Source organism: Thermobia domestica, chromosome 12 (genome assembly GCF_964235325.1).
Source record: "Thermobia domestica chromosome 12, izTheDome1.hap1.1, whole genome shotgun sequence".
NCBI lineage: Eukaryota > Metazoa > Arthropoda > Insecta > Zygentoma > Lepismatidae > Thermobia > Thermobia domestica.
This window is the reverse complement of record NC_137465.1, coordinates 5,106,389-5,128,311: the sequence shown is the minus strand read 5'-3', so window position 1 is coordinate 5,128,311 and position 21,923 is coordinate 5,106,389. Positions and strand designations below refer to the sequence as shown.

The following is a 21,923-nucleotide window of genomic DNA, read 5'->3' as shown; positions in this document are numbered from 1 at the left end:
GCATTTCCTTTATATAATCTACATGTCTTTTACCTTTATGTTTTTTATAAGTATATCGCACAAAAAATACATTTTTTTTACAAATAGTTTTCTGCATGCAGGATAGATTATGAATTAAAAGGACTTTGTCACTAGTGACATTGCATGTTTAGAACCAATTTTCGTATAGTGAAAACGCAAGTATTTGAAAAAAATTAGTTATTACAAAACTTGAAGAAGTCTTATCAAATATCTATCAATTTGTGTGGTATTTTCATATTATTATTATTATTATTATTATTATTATTATTATTATTATTATTATTATTATTATTATTATTATTATTATTATTATTATTATTATTATTATTATTATTATTAACTAACTAACTAACTAACTCTATGGCCTATGGAACCCGGAGGTTCAGTGCCGCGTTCACAAAAGCTCTCCACTGACTTCTATCCTTAGCTGATTGCATCCAGTTTCTACTTTGTATTCCTATCTCTGCGAGATCCATCTTAATATTATCCTCCCATCTGCGCCTAGGTCTTCCTAATGGTCGTTTTCCTATGGGTCTACCAGTCAAGACTTTGAAAGCGTTATTATTATTATTATTATTATTATTATTATTATTATTATTATTATTAAGAGACGGAAGAACTGTGCTGAAAGTACGCGTGCAATGTGGTAACGATGAGGAGCAGACATGTTTCTGTGTGTGTCAAGAATGGGGCACGGTGGCTCAGTGGTACAATGTTTACCTCTGGTGCATGGGGTCCCTGGTTCGATCCCAGGACAAGTAAGTTTGTGGAGGACAAGATCGTGCTCGTGGGTTTTCTCGGAGTACACCAGTTTCCTCCCACTTTCTCATTCCACCAAGTATTCCATCATTATTTACTTGCTTCAATTATCCCTCTCTCAGCTTTCTCTGCACACATAGATCTTCACAATACCTAATAACTTACGAAGCCGAGTTTTCGATTTTCGATTGCAAGAGAGGAATTCTGGGGGGTCACACTTGTGTATCTTCAAAAAGTACTGAGAATCCCCAGATACCCCTTAAGTTAGACAACTCAAACTACTCCGTTGTGTCACAGGTTGCATACTTTTCAGTTTATGCTAACAACTACTACGTATTATTGAATCAAGAGCAAAATTCACGAGAAAAATCTGCAGGTGACGTAAGAAAACTCAAAATTGCACTGCTTGTGAAAAATAAATATTACGAACTATAGTTAATAATAATAATAATACTAATAATAATAATAATAATAATAATAATAATAATAATAATAATAATAATAATAATAATAATAATTTGTTCATATTCTTGAACTAAATACCGGTACATACCCTAAACTGGACGTGGAAAACTCTAGAGCCACTGTCACCGTGCACTAAATATACATGTAACTCGCCAGCTTCAAGAAACAACAGCTTACAGAGTAACAATAATTTCTGGAATACATTTGTAGCATAAAATCATGATCACTTAATTGAGTGGTGGTTCTACTCTAGTCATGTTCGGAATAATTAGCAATCTCATTTCTGGTTAATCATATTTCACTGTCCCTATTTGCACCCCCTATAGATAGAAAAGCGGAATATGCGACAGTTGGTGGACGGCATTTACAAAAAAAAAAAAAAAAAAAAAAAAAAAAAAGCTACGTGAAAACGAAGAAACTACTTCCAGAATGTAGTACAGGGGTGGATCTAAGGGTGCGAAACAGAAGAGGAAACTTTCTTATTTTATATATAAATAAAACCCATCCCAAAGTTTGGAGTTCTTAAAAGTGGCTCGAAGTAGCAGTATTACAGTCCACCGCTCCCCACAGAAGTCCATCCTGGATCCACCCCTTCTGTGTTGCATGAAAAATTCTCAATTCATGGCAAGTGACCTGCCGACAATGAGAAAATATCTATAATGGTAATGTTGATAAATCCAGGGGAGGGGCTGTTCGATATTAAAACCACTGAGTCGGTTCAAAGTCGGCACTTCTTTTGCGGAGGAAATGTCAGCAAAAGATTTTCGATGGATGTATCATAAACCGTAGGGGTAGGCATGCTTGCTGCGAGGTGTTTAAAGTTTTTTTTTTTGGGGGGGGGGGGGTCCGATACGACTATTTAATATTGAACCTGTCTTATGCCGGACCCGAAAAGACGACAAGTAATTGCTAATTACTGCCATTTATATTTTTGGAAAGAATTTATAGAACTAGATTATTTTAATAAGAGAAAGAAAAAATGAAATGTAATCTTCCAGTTTTACGTCCCACAATTATGCCGGCTAGGCTAAAGGAGACGGTAATGATGAGAAATGAATGAAATGGTGTAATGAATAAAGTGGGAGGAAACGGAAGAACCCCTAGAAAACCCACGCACATGTTGTTTGTCCACCACAAAGTCCACTTGAACGAACTGGGATCGAACCAGGGACCCCATACACCAGAGACGAACGCTCTACCATTGAGCTACCGCGGCCCAAGAAAGGAAACTGTACATATGAGGTGGAAAATCAAAATCTTTGGCCTACATTAATCATTTCTCTGTTAAACAAATATAGTGTTGTTAAGAAAGTACAAATGGAAGTCGAGTTATGAAATTTCGAGGGGCCCGGACCCAGTGGACCCCCGTAAATGCGCCCTTATATATTGGGGGACATACTTCCGCAAAAAGGCAGAAATGTCATACTCATTGATATGACTTTAATCTGAGTCTGAGTGGGAGCAGCAGGTGATACTTTCTTATTGCATATATACTAAAGTAGTTTTATTATTTTCCTCAAGATGAAATTACAGTTCTTTAAAAAAAAAAGTTGAATATTCCTTCTTATTTCTGATTGATTACGCCTTTTAACCAAGGAAGGATAATACAAGAGACCTTGTGGCAGATTATACCGTAATCAGCAACAAAGAGGGGGGATAACAACAGGTGAATGTGGATGATGGAAAAACGTGCCCCCACCCTCTTTCTCTCTTTCCTTTCCTTTTTTTAAAAAAGTAATTTTCTTCATTCTGACGTGTTATAGGAAGGAGAAGGCGAGATAGGCTTTGATTGCAGGGCCACGATGTAGGTCAATCGCAGCTCTCCTGTAACCCCTGGGGTCAAGGACGCGCCGCGACCCCGAACGTATTCGCTGAACACATCAGGTGATCAAGACATGGCTTTTCTTACTAAAAATATTACGTAAAGAAAAATCTATTCGGTGAGTTACGTAGTAAAATATATGACTGTATATGAGGGTTGTTTTAAAAATATTGCAAAACTATTAATCTTATTATATTACGACTATACCCGTACGTATTCTACCGTGAGTGGCAGCCAGACACCTCCTCACCGGAAGGTCTAATGGGTAACGTGAGCCTTTGATGCTCGTGGTCCTGAATTCGATTCCGAGTAGGATAGCATTGATTTTTGAGCACGGATTGCACCTCATATCATAGGTCCCCGTCTCATATATCCACAGTGCTAAAAACAGATACTGAACTTCAATAAAGAAACCATCAAATTCATTGCAGATCATATAATGCAAAGTATGAGGAGCTTCCATGCATTAGCGTACTCAGGTAGTTTCGTCTTCAACTAAGATTTGTTTGCTTTAATACCGCCCAGCTACTATAGTCTATTCTCTTCTCAGCCCTCCTCATAGGTTTAGTAGTGTGTGCCTCTAGTGAGTGAGGTCCCGTGTTCGATTCCCGGTGAGAAGACATTGAATGTATATAATGATTCAGATCCTACTTTTAATTGTAGGTCTTGTTTCATATAGCCTTTCTGCTAAGAAAGGGCACAAATAGAATTAATCAATCTTTTCTTCCCTCCGTTTTTTTTCATCGGTCTCGTTTCTGCTAACAAAGGGCATAAATAGCAATCAAGCAACCTTTTCTTCCCTCAGTCGTTTTTCCCTAGGTTTCGTTTTATATAGCCTTTCTGCTAACAAAGGGCATAAATATCTACCAATTAAAATTAAATTTCCTAAGTTAATTTTCCTTAAGTATCATTTTATATAGCCTTTCTGCTAACAAAGGACGTTAATAACAATCAATCAACTTCCATCGGTTTTTCTTAATTAAAAAATACGAATTAACAAAAGTTGATGAAAATTTAATATAAATCCTTCATATTTTGACAGAAAGAATGTAAATGATTCAACTACCGAATACCTATTGACTTTTGTAGACAATATATTCTGAATCGTTGTTTCTGATAAAACATTGACAAACTACTGGTTGGGGCTGTAGTCTACAAGTCATTTCGCTGATATTTCTGCCTGAGTTCAATATATATATTGTGTGTTATGACGTATTTTCGAGATGAAACAATCTCAACTACTCTCCAATGGGAATCGAACCAGGAACCATATGCAATAAAGGCATGTGCAATTACAGTTAGTTTACATGGAAAACATGTACTGTTAGCAACTCAATTTATTACCAGAAGTAACTGTAGGTAATCGATTTAGCCGTGAATATTTCTTTAACTACAATTATATTAAGTATAGTACAGTATATTTTCCAAACGCAAACATATTATATATATATATATATATATATATATATATATATATATATATATATATATATATATATATATATATATATATATATATATATATATATATATATATATATATATATAATTCGATTGGTGGTGTTTGCCAATAGCATTTACTATAGAGAATTAAACACTTCAAGTATATCAAAGTTATTTTGATTTTATCCATATTCGTATTTGAATAGCATTTTAACCTTCCTAAAGATGATCAGCAGACTTTTTTTTGTTCACTTAAAGCTTTAAGACATACAGCCTTTTTGATATTTTTAAAGTGTTCACATTAGGAACATTTCTGGGCAAGGAATGCACGGTGCTCAATGGTAAAGCGCTTACCTTTCGTGCGACGGGTCTCTGGTTCAACTCCAGACCAAGTGGGTGTGATTGTTAGTTTTTTAGTTGAATTTCAGCGTCCAGGCTATCTAAGATGTAGACATATACAGCAATGGCAAAATTTGTGTCAGTCCTATGATTTCCCACCGGGAATCAAACATGGGACACAGTGGAGCAAAGGAGCACGTGGTCAGTGCCATGCCGTGGAAAAATCAGCGCCCTGGGCGAGAGTATACGATGGCGCCCCAGTACATATGAGTAAGGTCAATAGGCCAGCCGCGAAACGCCACCATAGTTGGTACGAACATAAGAAAATTTTCAAAAACAAACCCTCCTTCTCCTTGATTTTGAACACTTTTTATTAGTTTTTTTTTCTTTCCATTTTATACATGTGCACATACATTTTCTAACATGAGTAACTTTATAGGAGCACTTCCCGAAGGAAAAAGAGGATTTAAGTACATACTAGTAATATTCCAAGTAATTTTCTCTCTTTTTTTTCTCTTTCCTTCTTTTATTTTGTTTTTTTTTTCCTTCCGAATTTTGCGCCCCCTTACTTCGGCGCCCAGGGCCGTCGCCCCGTTCGCCCCCCTCCCCACGGCATGGTGCTGCACGGGTAGCCTTTAGATAAGCGGACAGAGCACCGTATGGTTTTGTGGTGGACAACATCGTTATTGTGGATATTCCAGGGTTCTGCAGTTTCCTCCCATATTCTCATTCCACCGAATATTTCATCAATCATCAGTTTTTTTTGTTAACTCTAAAGGGCATAATCGTGGAACGTTAAATGAATGATTTCATACCTATTAAATTTGCGTTAAAATTAGACTTTTTAGCTTTTCTTTTCTTCTTCTTCTTCTTCTTTTTTTAATGAAATAGAATCTCTCTCAGGTACACAACCTGAGGCAATTCCCTTTTGTCACACGACATGACATCTCCCCCCCACCCTATCTACCTTCTTTTTCCTCTTATGTTCATCCTTCTCTTCTTCCCCAGCTTCCGAGGAGGATGAAGTAACTACGAACGAAGAGGGGGAAAACCATCAGATGACATAAGAAGCTTGCTTAACACATTGTGTTCTCGGCTTTTAAAAAACCAATCTGTCTTTCATTTTTTAAACGCAATTCGTAGCAATCTTAAGACCCACAGGGAATTTCTTAAGAGAGAGGGGGCGCAAAAAAAGTGACGAAAAAGAAGTGATATATATATAAGGAAGACCCCAGTTTGAGAATGAGAAAGACACGGTTGGTGAAACTTGTAATAGTCTCAATACGCCTTTTAAATTTAATCACTCCGGCATTTGAGGAGGGTTTCTGCCCCTGAGGAAGAGAGAGAGAAGGTAACACGATGGAGATAAATAGATAGAGAGATAAAGAGAAAAGAAAGTTAAAAATAATATCCGAGAAAAGTTTTTAATTTACTTTTCTCCCCCTTGCTATTTTTTTACTATTTTTTAAAACATTTTTTTTACCGTGAGTAATGGCGAGAGGATGTCAGCGAATCTGCTTGGTCTAGCTGTGTCGCGGAAGAGCCAGGATGCAACAGATGACCACTGCAAACAGAAACAGGGGAATGCTTAAAAAAACAGGAGTCGACCTCTTAAAAGAATCGAGTAACAAAAAATATTCAAATTTACTTTTAATAAACCACTACAATTTCCTATAATAATTTAATTTTTATGAGTCTGTCATTAGTTATATATTACATGCTGTATACTTGTAAGCATATTTAAAATTTGAAATAACAAAAATCTAGCCAAAAGAAAGTGAGTTAAAACTCAAATTTTTATACGAAATCCAGAGAATACAATACATTAATTAACTAATCTTACATACATTAGTGGATAAATTGCTTCAAACTATTACATACAGAAGAATAGAGAAATGAACACAAAAGATAAACCTCCTATTTTTATACAGGGCTAGCATAAATGATTCATTCATTTGGGAAAGGCTATATTTTCAAAATTATTACACGTATGAAACGAACCACAAATTCACCAAGTTTATACACCCTCTACAAGTGTTCAATATGTGGTGACACGACACACATCCAGACGATACTCGGCCTCATTCCATACATTTTGTAGCATAGTCCTGTCAATTGTCTGCACCGCAGCACTGATGTATTCTTTGAGCTCGAGTAAGGATTGAGGTAGTGCGGGTATGTAAACAAGGTCCTTAAGATACCCCCACAGTAAGAAGTCGCAGGGCGTTAAATCAGGAGATCTGGGAGGCTAGGGAAACAAAGCTAGGTCATTCTCACCAATACGCCCAATTCAACGATGACGGAACTTCATTAAGGATTGCGGTAGTGGGGATACGTAAACAAGGTCCTTAAGATACCACCACAGTAAGAAGTCATAGGACGTTAAATCAGGAGATGTGTGAGGCAAGGGTAACAAAGGTAGGTCATTCTTACCAATACTGCCAATTAAACGATGAGGAATTTCATTAAGGATCGCGGTAGTGGAGGTACGTAAACAAGATCCTTAACGTACCTCCACAGTAAGAAGTTGCAAGGCGTTTAAATCAGGAGAGCTGGGAGGCCATAGAACAATGCTAGGTCATTCTGACCAATACGCCCAATCCAGCGATGCGGGAGTTCATCGTTTAGGTACTCACGAGCTGAAATGTGCCAATGACGGGGTTTTAAACTCTACACAATCCAAACTTGGTGAGTATCTTTCATATGTGTACGTGTAATACACTTTGAAACTATAGTCTCTTCAAAAAGAATAATTCATTTATGCTAACCTTGAATATGTTCTCTAACTTAGAATTTTTCTACCCTATGTACTTTCTACCGTATGTACTTTCTTTTCAATATTTATGGTTTATTTATTTAAAAAGTAGGTACAAATAATATTTGAAAAAGGTAGCCAACAATAATACATCACAAGTAGTTAAATACTTTGTAAACAAGTTGCTAAATACGACAAACTTTAAAAAATATTCAAACATCTTTGATAATTTAATATCTACTACTGTATAAAATATTTTGAAGTATTTTTTTTAAAAATAAATAGCACATAGTTTAAATAAAGATAGTGCTGAACTACGATTCTATATTGTTACTATCAGAAGTTATGGTAACAACCTATAGTTATGGTTATACACTATTTACAATAATTTCATGCATGCTTTGATCTTTATATTCCCACACTATTTTTACAAAATACATTTTTATATATATTAATACTGAAATACCTTGATGAAAAAGGCGATTTGAAAGATTTTTCTAGAGTGGTACACAAGATTTATAGATTTCACGAAAATATTTTATTTTGAATATTTTAAATAAAGATTTATGATATTTTGAATAAAAAGAGAAAGAGGAAAAGAAGGAGAGAAAGGGGCAGAGGCGGATCTAGAATATGAAAACTGGGGAGAGGGACAGCCAGAACCCAGACTACGATGTGTGTATCATGAGTCTACTATAAACTTTTAAAAAACATACAAAAAATAGCTTAAATTATTTTTGCCACTCAAAAAACTGGGGGACCCAAGCCCGTAGCTATTCCAAAAATGTAGGGGGGCCCGATCCAATCATATTATAGTTCATCACATATTATAGTTCACTTGCAAGCCTACCGTGAAAATTTAAGGGGGCCAGTAAAAATTTAAGGGGGACCCGGCCTCCCTAGACCCTCGTGGATACGGGCCTGCCAAGGCCCCTCGGCCCGGACTAAATTCGCTACTGGAAAGGGTGCTTCTCAACAGATATTTCTGCATCTAAAGAAGACAGTTTAAGAAGTCGATGTTAAACGAAATTATTGAAATAAGCGGTGAAATGGTAGCCAAAGAAGACGTTGGGTGCTTCTCCATCTCTAAGTAAACACAATTTGGGAATGGGATCGAACCTGCAATCAGGCAACTTCTTTTCCGTATAATAAGTCGTTGAGAAACGTCGATCTCTAGCCAAAGAGCAAGTTAAAACTCAAATAAATTTATTTTAAAAAATAAATAACAAAAAAATACATTTGGCAAAAGGATCAAGGTACGACTCAAGATATTTTAATTTTTCCCCTAAAAATCTTGAACTAGCTACAACACAAGAGATCGGACATTTCTAGATAAAGACGAATTAAAACACGTAAATGTAATGCGGTACTTTAAAAAAAAAAAAAACAATATTAACTGACTTTAACGGAAGTGCTAAAAATTAGAAAATAATGTGTTACTATTATCTATTCAAAAAATTGAAATCTGTGTCAAGTTAAACAAGTTAATGATTAACTAACATCATATTAGTGTGAAGTATAACTAAGTTTATGAGACATTAATTTGTTTGGTTCAAAAGCTCTGACGCTCCAAAGTTCGGGTTGTGCGACTTTACGGACATCCTGTAGCTAAAAAGACTATCGTTAAATCCTTACGAAGTTTACGTAAGACTGCAAGAAAAGAATGGTCTTTCAAATAATCATCAAAAAATAGAATCGATTGGTTTGTTTTTAGTTGAACGGTCCTTTTCAACACAAATGCTATATGAGTCAAGGACTTACAGTTGGAATCCAAATCATACGAGCCCCACAAGGAATCGAACCTTGAACTCTTTCATTGACGGCCAGATGAGATGCTCAGTAATCAAATTGTTTATTTGTTGAAATTCAGCATTGAAGCTATATGAGAGTGGGCCTACAGTTTAAAATAGAGTCCAAATAGGATTGACAACGGAAAAATTGCTGTTATTTTGATTGTGATCGGCACAAACTTCTTACCAGCCCCTTTCTGACCGGTTTTTTCAAACTTTTCTCTAGTTCGAAGGAATTTCATCTAGTTTGAAGTGTAGATTTACAAAGTAACTTTCATTCTGTAAATCTAAGACTGCAAGAAAAGAATGGTCTTTCAAATAATAATAATAATAATAATAATAATAATAATAATAATAATAATAATAATAATAATAATAATAATAATAATAATAATAATAATAAACGGATCGAATTGATAACTTTCTTCTTTCTGAAATTGGTAAAATGAAGTATTTCAGTGTTACATCCCACGATTATGGCGTTTAGGTTGAGAGAGACCAACGTTAAAGCAAGTGAATGACGATGGAAGAATTGGCGGAATGAGAAAGTGGGACGAAACTGAAATTCTCCGAGAAAACCCACGGACACGATGTTCCTTTAATATTCCGTGTCATCGGACACGGACACGACACAAACCCACAAATTTACTTGTCCGTGGATCGAGCCGGAGAGATTAAAAATTTTAAACAATGAAATAGTAATAACATTTCTTTAGCTAAGACCGAGTTTTTACAACAATAAACTACAGTTCTTTTAGCCGAAAAGTGAGATTAAACTCATATAAATCAAACACTTTAAATGACGAAAACACGACAAATTGTATTTCTCTACCCAAAGAATGAAATAAAACTAAGATAAATTTTAAAAAAAACTCTAGATAGCGAGGAAAAAACATTAATTTCTTCCGCTACAGAACGAAATAAGATATTATTTTATTGAACAAAAAACTTTAAATAACAAAGGAAACAAGTCTATTTCTTTAACCAAAGAGCGAGTTAAGAAACAGATAAATTTAAAATCTTTAAATAACGCAAACAAAAGAGCCTATATTTATTAATTGTTTAATTTGTTCTCCTACACTAACTTCTCTCTCTTTCTCTCTTGCGGATGAGAATTGTTTTTCTTGACAAACAAATTACCAACAAGCGAAGGTTACAATTTCAAACGAGTGACAATGCTAGAATCTACCACTTAATACAAGCCAAGAGTGTTTTTAATCGATAGGCGTTTCCCTTTGTATTTCGTGTGCACTGATTAGCATACAATAGCCTCAAATGGTTGAGGTCTTCCCATATTGATATGCCACTATCTGCCGTTGAATTACGCGGATCTTTAAGTTTTGTACTTGATAGGAGTCAAAGGTCAACTTCCCTCCTACACAAAGGGGAAGAATTAGTGGGTGGGAACTGAGCGATTGAAACAGAAGAAGAAAAACGTTTAATAAATATAATTATTAAACGGAATGACTGACTAGTGAAAGGAATTTTAAGAAAATAGTTATTAAGGAACATATAGAACAACCTGAATAACTTTTAATGCTAACCCACTTCACGACGATATACTACAAACATTGTTACGGTACGGTATGTTTCAGGTCACTTTTCTCATGACTCTATGGACGGACATATTTAAAAATTATTTCACTGAATTCAGGATTCTTAAATTAGCATAATCCTCTTACAATTAGAAATATATGCAAGCGCAGTCAATTTTTAGCGCCGTCATGAGCGTTAGTTTTTTTTTTTTTTTTTTTTTTTTTTAAGTGGTAGGGTTGTAATGAAAAGCGTTGTCTTAGAGATGAGTAGACAAGATTTGGGTACTGTATTCTATAATTTACATAAAATTAGTTACCTTCTTTCTGAGTTACCGTATAAAAGATTTCTCTAAAATTACGAAAATATTATGCACGTTTTGCATATAACTACGATTTTTTTAAAGTTCTTCGTCATTGTTGTTATAAGTAAATTATTTCCTACACTCTAGTCTACCCACAATACAAAAGAACGTGGTGGGTTGTCTATAGAGCAGGAGTTTCGAAAGAAAATTTTTCAAACGTATCGCTGCAAATCATAATCTACAAGATCAAGTGCTATTTTATATATGAGTGTAAATTCGTATTTCAGTGTCATTGTGATTGTGAGATACATATTAATCAAGAACAATCGTTTTTACATTATTTTATTCAACTTACTTCTTACAACATTTGTCTATTTCATTTACATCTTTAAAAAATCATTTTTCATTCTCTCTCTTCGAACTGGTTTTCTTCCTATTCGCATGCATGGTTGTATTTGATTACCATATAACATTACATTAAAATCCGATTCAAGATTTAAACGTTAGATGTTATAATACTTTTGATAACAATACATGAACTAACTGTATGGCCTATGGAATCCGAAGGTTCCATGCCGCGTTAACAACATCTCTCCATTGTTCTCAAATACTTCCAGTTTACGTTCTTCCCTCAGAGTAAGCGACCATGTTTTGCAACCATATAGTACAACATGCATGATTATCTTTTTATATATTTTAAGCTTCAAATTCCTCGATAGGATTCGCGACGACAAGAGATTTTGAAGTGAATAATAACACGAATTTCCTGCTTTTAGTCGACATTTAATTTCTCCGTGAATATGGTTTTCATCTGTTAATCTTGATCCTTGATATTTGATAATTATATACAGTTCCAAATTCAGGATTTGTATACAAATAGTTTTTTGAAGGGTTGAAGTTTAGTCACTCTTTTCAGCATTGAGAATGATGGAATCCAAACCAGCGTCATACATTCAAATTTCAAGGGTCTTACACCGGGAAGCGAACCTGAGATCCTCTGCACCAAAGGCACATCGCTAGCGAATAGACCAACTCAAAATGCACATCTCAAATAAGTCTCTTATAGTGAAACTACCATCTTTACATAGACCCTGCTTCAAGATAGAGATCGTAGGCAGCAATTGAAAGTTGAAACAATACATTTTATTTCAAGAAGAACGTTTACGACAATTTTAGAGATCGCTGCTCATATAAAGCAGACCAAATTAACATGATTATGTGATATTATCATAATCCATGCGTAATGAAAACAGAAGCTGGTGTTCTCTTTATAAAGATATTATATGTATATATATTTTTTAAATATTTCAAATGTTTCATATTTAGATACATACACGCATTTACATTCCATAACTAACGCAAAACTCCTCTTCCATAAATCGAGTGCTTTGTCATGTACCGAGAGTTGTGTCGACTTTTTTTCTGTCCGTTGGCAATCGACATAGCAGTGCAAGTACGTAGGTTCTCATTTACCACTGCAACATATACGCAACAATCTCTCCTTTCTTTCTCTCTCTGTCCAACACATACACACATCCACAAATATATATGTTTAGTATATGTGTCTGGAGGTGGGTACAGAAAAAGTAGGAAAAATAACACCCAGCCATAAAATTCTCCACAATGCATGCACATATGCACATGTAGCATTAGGTCCACGCACGCTCAAACCCATTGAAGCTATTAATAAATGCGTTACTAAAATACACCCCCTGTAGAAAGAGGGAGAGAGACAAAATCTACCGCCGCGAGTGGCGCTGGTTTTAACAGACAGAAACTTCACAAACCGTTCGTTGTTTTAGCAGATCTACCGCGAGAAAAGGGTTTTAACGGACGTAAATCAGCTCACTCACTCACTCTATACAAACAGTCATTAAAAGTGTTTTGCTGTTGAATGCACGGAGACGGCGATATCAACAACACTCCATTGACTTCCAATTAATTTTACATTTGACCTTCTTATGATATCGTAACACTAATGACTCCGTAGAGGAATCAAATCATTAAAACGTAATATATAACAATAATAAAAAGCCTGTATCTCTATATCAATTCATAATCCAATAATCCGTTTTATATATATATATATATATATATATATATATATATATATATATATATATTTACATCAGCTAATGCTTCTAGCAACAAATACTATTCGAAGCTTTCTTGCACCCACTGGAAAACGTGAAGTATATTAATATTTATTTGCATATATTGTTATTGTAGACTGTTCCCATAATGCCCACCGACTTCGATTTTACAAAATTTGAGAAATAAATTTCACTTTTTATTTAGTGGTCAATTTGAAGGCATTTTGTTATACTACCATTAAGAAACCCATATACATCATATTACGAATCAATCATTATGGAACAATCTCATGTGTGACACGCAGCAGTGGTACCAATCTTTGAAAGTTTCATTTACAACTTTTTTCTTTTTTCTTTTTTAACTGATTTTGTGAGTAATGGTGCATTCAGTATAAAGGTACAACAAGATATTCTCTTTCTCTCTCTCTGTCCCTGTGTGTGTGTGTGTGTGTGTTTGTTTCTTTCTAGTTTCCGGCGTAAGCGTGTGGATACTACCAGGTATACTTTCGTGTGTACAAATGCTAGTGCGTGTGTGTGTGGCGCGTATATATGAACTATTAATTGGGATCGCGTAGTGGAATTTATCAATATTAGTACGTACATACAAACGGCTGTTACTTCACACGATAACTTTGGACGAATGCGAATTTTTAAATTCTGCTTTTTGCAATAAATAAGTAGAGTGATTCCTCTCGAGGGAGTTCCCCTAAATGGTAGCCCCTACCATGTCCAATTAAATCACAAATTGCCGCAATCGTTTGTACATTCTTTGTACAGAAATGTACAGGCCAAACTTTCGTTTGTACACTATTAGGGGCGCCGCCAGAACGAAAACAAATTGGGGCTGTTTAACTGGTACCCCCCCCCCCACCAACATGTTCTATTCAATCACTAATTATCGCAATCGTTTGTACTTCGTTTGTACAGAAATGTGCAGGCGAAATTTTCGTTTGTACACAATCAGGGGCGCCGCCAGAACAAAAAAATGGGTCTGTCTAAGTGGTAGCCCCCCACCATGTCCAATTGAATCACAAATTGCCGCAATTGTTTGTACTTCGTTTGTACAGAAATGTGCAGGCGAAATGTATGTTCGCACGCAATTAGGGGCGCCGCCAGAACGAAAAAAAATGGGGGCTGTCTAAGTGGTAGCCCCCGACCATGTCCTATTCAATCACAAATTGTCGCAATCGTTTGTACTTCGTTTGTACAGAAATGTGCACCCGAAATTTTCGTTTGTACATAATTAAGGGCGCCGCCAGAACAGAAAAAATGGGGGCTGTCTAAGTTGTAGCCCCCCCCAAAAAAACCAATTCAATCACAAGTTGTCGCATTCGTTTGTGCATCGTTTGTACAGAAATGTGCAGGCGAAATGTTTGTTTGAACAAACTTAGGGGCGCCGCCAGAACGAAAACAAAGTGGGGAGCTGTCTGAGTGGTAGCTCCCCCCACGATGTCCAATTGAATCACAAAGTATCGCAATCGTTTGTACATTGTTTGTACAGAAATGTGCAGGCCAAATTTTCGTTTGTACACTATTAGGGGCGACGCCAGAACGAAAACAAATTGGGGGCTGTCTAGCTGGTAGCCCCCCACCAACATGTCCTATTCAATCACAAATTATAGCAATCGTTTGTACTTCGTTTGTACAGAAACGTGCAGGCGAAATTTTTGTTTGTACACAATTAGGGGCGCCGCCAGAACAGAAAAAAATGGGGGCTGTCTAAGTGGTAGCCCCCCCCCCCACCATGTCCAATTGAATCACAAATTGTCACAATCGTTTGTACTTCGTTTGTACAGAAATGTGCAGGCAAAATGTATGTTCGTACAAAATTAGGGGCGCCGCTAGAACGAAAACAAAGTGGGGGACTGTCTAACTGGTAGCCCCGCACCAACATGTTCTATTCTATCACAAATTATCGCAATCGTTTCTACTTCGTGTGTACAGAAATGTGCATGCAAAATTTTCGTTTGTACACAATTAGGGGCGCCGCCAGAACAGAAGAAAGGGGGCTGTCTAAGTGGTAGCCACCCCACCATGTCCAATTCAATCACAAATTATCGCAATCGTTTGTACTTCGTTTGTACAGAAACGGGCAGGCGAAATGTTTGTTTGTTCACAATTAGGGGCGCCGCCAGAACGAAAACAAAGTGGTGGCTGTCTAAGTGATAGCCCCCGACCATGTCCAATTCAATCATAAATAGTCGCATTCGTTTGTACGTCGTTTGTACATAAATGTGCAGGCGAAATGTTTGTTTGTACACAATTAGGGACGCCGCCAGAACGAAAACAAAGTAGGGTGCTTTCTAAGTAATACCTCCCCACCATGTCCAATTGAATCACAAATTGTCGGAATCGTTTGTACTTCGTTTGTACAGAAACGAGCAGGCGAAATGTTTGTTTGTACACAATTAGGGGCGCCGCCAGAACGAAAACTAAGTGGGGCTGTCTAAGTGGTAGCCCCCGACCATGTCCAATTCAATCACAAATTGTCGCAATCGTTTGTACGTCGTTTTTACAGAAATGTTCAGGCAAAATTTTCGTTTGTACACAATTAGGGGCGCCGCCAGAACGAAAACAAACTGGGGGCTCTCTAAGTGGTAGCTTCCCACCAACATGTCCAATTGAATCACAAATTTTCGTAATCGTTTGTACATCGTTTGTACAGAAATATGCATGCGTAATTTTCGTTTGTACATAATTAATGGCGCCGCCAGAACGAAAACAAAGTGGGGCTGTCTAAATGGTAGCCCCCACCATATCCAATTCAATCACAATTTATATCAATCGCTTGTACATCATTTGCACAGAAATGTGCAGGCGAAATTTTCGTTTGTACTCTATTAGGGGCGCCGCCAGAACGAAAACAATGTGAGGGTTTGTATAAATGGTAGAAGCATTAAAAAAATGTGTCACATTTATGGAGTATTTTTCTAACAGGACTTTGTTCACACTATTGTGTGGTTTGGTTTGTTCACACTATCGTGTGATTCACTATATTGATCTTATCCTAACGATGATGGAATTAAATGATTTTTTTTGTTTTTTTATATTTATATTTATACTTACAATCATTATTGCTGAGTTAGTTTTTCACTCCTCGGCTCTTATTATTAAACTTATTCATTATTTCTTACGTGAACTGAATCCTTATGAGAAAAATGTATTTTTTTCTTTCTATCTTGCGCAGAAACCGTTATTCTCATCTCGTACAGGAAATTGATAAGTGGAAGATATAACAAATGCACAAAGCAGACTGTTAAAGGGAAAATTATAACACAGTATTTTGTTTTATTTGATCATCTTCATTAAACTCATTTTGCAGAAACTATAGAATGCATGGTGAAGTATTTTGGTGCATTCAGCATTCTGATTTACGAGTAGAGTTGCTAACTGGCCGGTATTTGCTGTAATTTTGATTAAGGCCGGTGACCGGTACAAACTTCTTATTAGACCCCTTCTGACCGGTATTTTGGAATCTGCAATCCAGAATATAACATTGAACATCGAAATTTTTCAACAGTGCCTTTACAAAAACAAATTTCGGTTGTATTATACATTATCGATATTTTTTTAACGTATGGCAGTTTTTTTTTTATTTATTTAACATAACAAATTTGATAACACTTATATTTTATTGTAAAAGAATTTTATTCATTTATTGAGAGTAGAAAATGACTTTTTAAAGCAATTTCCTTTGTTTGAAGTGAAGTTTATAGAATAAATTTCATTTTATGAATCAACTATTGTTACATAAAGATTAATATCCAGTATTATTCATCTGTTTCGATAATTTTAAACAAGTGGCAATTGCTGGTAAATACAATAACGATCAATACAGTCTTCAGTTTCTCATTTGTACAGAGAATTTTGAGGGTGTGCCGGTAATTTTGTTTTCCTGAGTTGGCAACCTATTTACGAGGTTTTGTTTCAACTCTGCTACGTAGTGGCTCCGTACTGACACTCCGCATGCAAATAAGTATGTAAAGCTACCATACGCCCCGGTTTCATAAAATTTGTCCCGGTGTGCAGAAATTTTCCTTCTTGTCCTGTTTTTTTCTTTATTATTATTATTAATTACATATCAAAATTTCTGAAAAGATAATAAAATCAACTTATTCCTTTTGCTTTCAATTCCGACAATACTATAGGAACAATTTCATTCTAATCTTTATTATTATTGCAATCGCTGCTTCCCCGGATATAACATGCAATGTTCAAATCCTCCTAAGTAGCACTCTTATCACTAAAAGTAAGAATGTATACCCCGAGGTGGCAACAAATTCTTGTGACGTTGCAGACCAGCCCCGAAAACACATTTTTTTTCTGCTTCAGAAAAACAATTATGCAAATTGCTTTCTTTTAGTTCGCATTTTAGGTTAACAAAAATAAATCAGCCTATTGAAATTTTGAAACAACTTCATAAATCTGGATATTTTTCTTTACAGACATGTAGAGCATGTAAAGGTGGTATGCGTAATAATATTGAAAATATAATTTTTGCCTAAATATTGTATGTTCACTGATTGCGTTTATATTGTATAACAGCTTCTAGCTTCTATAATAATTTTTAGCACTGTTGATTAAGTATGGACAGTGGCGTATTTACGATTTTGTTTCGGGAGGGGCTTTGCTAACTTCCGGGGGTGCTTTGCCTGAAAATATGAAAATTCTGCAAGATATTTCATATACTTTACTATAGTAAGTAAGATTTCGGTGGGGGGCTTGAGCCCGGAAGCCCTCCCCCTAAATACGCCACTGAGTATGGACTATATTAATACATTATTTTAAGTTGTATAACTAGTGCGATGCTGTAGTAAAATTCGAAAGATAAAATTAATACAAAATGCAATATTTACTACTAATTTGTAAGATGTCCCGTTTTTTCTGTTTTCAAAAAGTATGGTAGCCTTAAAGTATGCTAAACCATACAAAATAAATTGTACTGTAAATAGTACCCCTCTGATAGTGCTCTCAAACGGGTCGGGTTACGGGTCGGGTTGTCGGGTCGGGTCAGTCGGGTTAGCTCGTGTCGGGTCACTCGGGTCGGGAAGTCACATTCTTCACTTATTTTCTATACGGAATACTATAAAGAGCTTTGTTGTGGAATTCAATTCGAAGTTGGTGAATGAATGATAAATGTGACTAATTGAAGGTGAAATAGTCATAAAATTTTAATTTTACCCTATATTAACTAATTGGCATTGTAATTGTAATTCATTTACTACTGACGTTTTTCCTTTCTGCGTTTCTATGTCAAGTTAAATGTCACATTAAGTGAAATTAAAAGGAAATATCTAGTTAACGTCCCACGTTATGCACCAACGCTAAGAGAGACCGTGATGACGAGAAATAATCGAAGTGGTTGAATGAAGAAAGTGGGAGGAAATGGGAGAACACCGAGAAAACCCATGCACATGGTGTTTGTCCACCAGAAAACTTACTTGGTACGAGCTGGAATCAATACCCATGGACCTTCGGGTCAAACATCTGCCTTTGGGCAGGACACATTATTATTATTATTATTATTATTATTATTATTATTATTATTATTATTATTATTATTATTATTATTATTATTATTATTATTATTATTATAACTTTAAGAGTGCCCAAGAAAGTTCCGCCGCCTTTTCACCAACACCTTAGAACATTGGTGTGTAACCTACGACGTACCTGGAATATCAAAAATCGTCTCCATCAGCCTCGACGACCTTCTGCCGACGTTCTGGAAGGCTATGGATTCCATCGCAGTCGAACTTGGTGGGACGTGAAGTGAAGAAGGTATCAAGTGCATATTGAACCTCTACTAGCGATTTGAATTGGCGTTCTCTAAGGTAATTGTCCAAGGAATGGAACAGGTGATAATCGGACGGTACAATGTCCGTGGAGTAAGGCGGATCCAATAGTGTTTTCCATCCAAGGCGTAGAATGATGTACTGGGTCATTTTAGCCACGTGGGGCTTAGCGTTGCCTTGTAATACGAGGACCCCTTTGCGATTCAGAACTGCTGGATCCAGACAGTACACAGTGACAGTACACAGTTGCATTGATGATCTGACCAGCTGGTAGCAGTACCCGATGGACGATGCCTCGAGCAGTCCACAAAATGCACAGGAGAACCTTATTCTGGCGTGGTGCTGGCTTGGGCTGTTTTTGAACCGGTTCATGGGATGCTAACCAACAATAACGGCGCCGTGGAGCTTCGTACAGGACCCACTTCCCATCACATGTCAACACCCTGTTCAGAAATTGCTCCTTCCTCAGACGAGACACCAAAGAAACACAGGTGTCTGCTCGCGTTGCTTTCTGGCTCCAAGTCAAATCATGTAGGACCTATCAACCCAACTTGCAGTGCTTCTCAAGTTGATGGTGGTGGTGCCGAATGGTTTCTCCACTTACACTGAAATGTAGTACCAGTTCCTCACATGTCTGTCTTCGCCTCAATTGCTGCCCGAAGATCTTTATTTTGAACATCTGTTTGTCTTCCGGCACGTGGTGCGTCTTCGAGTGTTTCGTCACTGTCCTTAAACCGTCATACCACTGCACTCTCCGCGTAGCCACGACACCCTCACCAAAAGCCTGTCATATCTTCCGCTCCGCGGAGCAGGAATTTGAACTCGTACAGCAAACAAGCCCTTATAACGCTCTGTGAAGGCCCCATGTTCACTCAGTCCTTACGCACGTTCACGGTGTATCTGAACAGCCACAACCAAGTAGTATGTTGGATATACTTACTAGTGTTGCTCACGAGACCTGGTTTGGGGCATTCTCGTTTCGAAAATGTGTTGTGAAGGTAGTCTCGTCTGGAAAAGTGCATATGTTTCTATTGAAAGAGCTCTGTCTCATCTCGTACCCTTTCATGAAAATTCTGTCTCGTCTCGTCTCGTCCAACAACTGACCTTCACCTTATATCCATTCGCATTCAACTCACGGTGTGAGGGCCAATTGAACACAGACCTCCACAAAGAGACAGAACTTTCTTGGTCACCTTCAGATTATTATTATTATTATTATTATTATTATTATTATTATTATTATTATTATTATTATTATTATTATTGCTGGGGTAGTGATTTGACTTTCTCCGCAATAAAATACTTGCTAATTTTATATAACGTTGCAAATATCTTCTAGATAAATTAATCAAGAAAAAATAAAAGGTAATTCCCTACAGAATGATATTTCAGTGCAATTAGTTCCTTATGATTCTATCAGACAGCAACGCTGTTTTTAAATAGAAAAATCGGAATGTTAACCTGATGAAATTGTTTGTTACACAGCAAAAAATATTAAAAGAATTCTATATACATTCCTTACTAGAAAATAATGTTGTCTTCAGAACTTTTATTCTTTTAGCCTTCAGAACTTGTCTTCAGAACTCAGTCAAATTTTATTTTGACTTTTGAACTTGATTGCCTAAATTTTAACCTTGGAAATTTGGATGTGGAGTAAAATAAAGAAGGTTAGCAGGGTAGAGAGGAAAACGAATTAGGAAATGCTGAAAAAATGCAAGAGATGAGAGCAATATTAGACGATATAAGGAAGCGAAAAATGGACGGATCACAAGTTTTGATCTTGCTAAGGGATTGCATTCTGAGGGATGTAGTAAAGGGGGTGATATCAGGAGAGCGAGAGTGTGTAAGAAGGTTGGAATTGATAGATTGTAATAAGGAGGGTGGTACTTTATGTTGGGTTGCGAGGCAAATATTAGCGGGAAATCGCAAAAATGGAAGCTTCTTACCTAATTCACGGAAACTGGCCTGTTTATTAATGGGAGAACACTGAGGAGGAGGAGGAGGATAATTATACTACAAGTAAAAAAAGCCGAAACAATGGTTTATGCATAAGAATTGGTCAGCATTTTTTTTTCTGGTGGCAGTTTTGTAAAGTTCTAGCTCTCTCAAACTGGTTAGATTGTAAGGTCAAGTCACTCGGATCGGTTGTCGGGTTAAGTCACCTCGGGTTGGTTCACTCGGGTCACTTTGGGTCGGGCCAATCGGGTCAGCTCGGGTCGGGTTGTCGGGTCGGGTCAGTCAATTTGGGTCACGGGTGGGGTCGGGTCGGTCTTCAACACATATAATTTCCACGAAAATTACAATATACCACGGTTTATACCTCATTGGACTTCCAATAAAACGTTTTCAATGATGTGTACACCATGTCACCATTTTTGTATGGGGGAATGTCTAGAGGGATTTTGTGGGAATTTGATGGAGTGTAGATTCCTGTGTGTGTGTGTGTGTGTGTGTGTGTGTGTGTGTGTGTGTGTATGTATGTGTGTGATACCTTACAGGATACAAGATGTCGAGGAAGTGTGTAAATAAACCGGACAATTTCTGTTATGTATGTGGGGAGCTGATATTTAAATCACAACGTCGATGTTTTACTCCACTTGTGAGGAAGTGTTATCAGTTATATTTTGGTTGCTGTGTAGGAGACCAGGATAAGAACTGGGTTCCTCACTACATTTGTTGTACTTGCGTGAAACGTCTGACTGGGTGGGCAAATGGTGGACGAAACATGAACTTCGCAGTACCGATGATCTGGAGGGAACCAAAAGATCATTCTTCAGACTGCTACTTTTGTATGACACAGATAA

General features: G+C 36.6%; 1 protein-coding gene across 6 annotated transcripts in view; it reads right to left on the bottom strand.

Moving 5' to 3' along the window:
* The window catches only part of LOC145666311 (zinc finger protein basonuclin-2-like), a 586,271-nt gene that overhangs the window by 361,065 nt on the left and 203,283 nt on the right, over positions 1 to 21,923 (bottom strand). For 4 of the 6 annotated variants that reach the window (XM_081733401.1, XM_081733405.1, XM_081733402.1 and 1 more), the window contains one exon: positions 6,333 to 6,413. The exons of the other annotated variants lie outside the window; for them this stretch is intronic. In XM_081733401.1, coding sequence (XP_081589527.1) covers positions 6,333 to 6,413 — 81 coding nt within the window. The remainder of the gene's footprint in view (positions 1 to 6,332; positions 6,414 to 21,923) is intronic. 6 annotated transcript variants of the gene reach the window in all.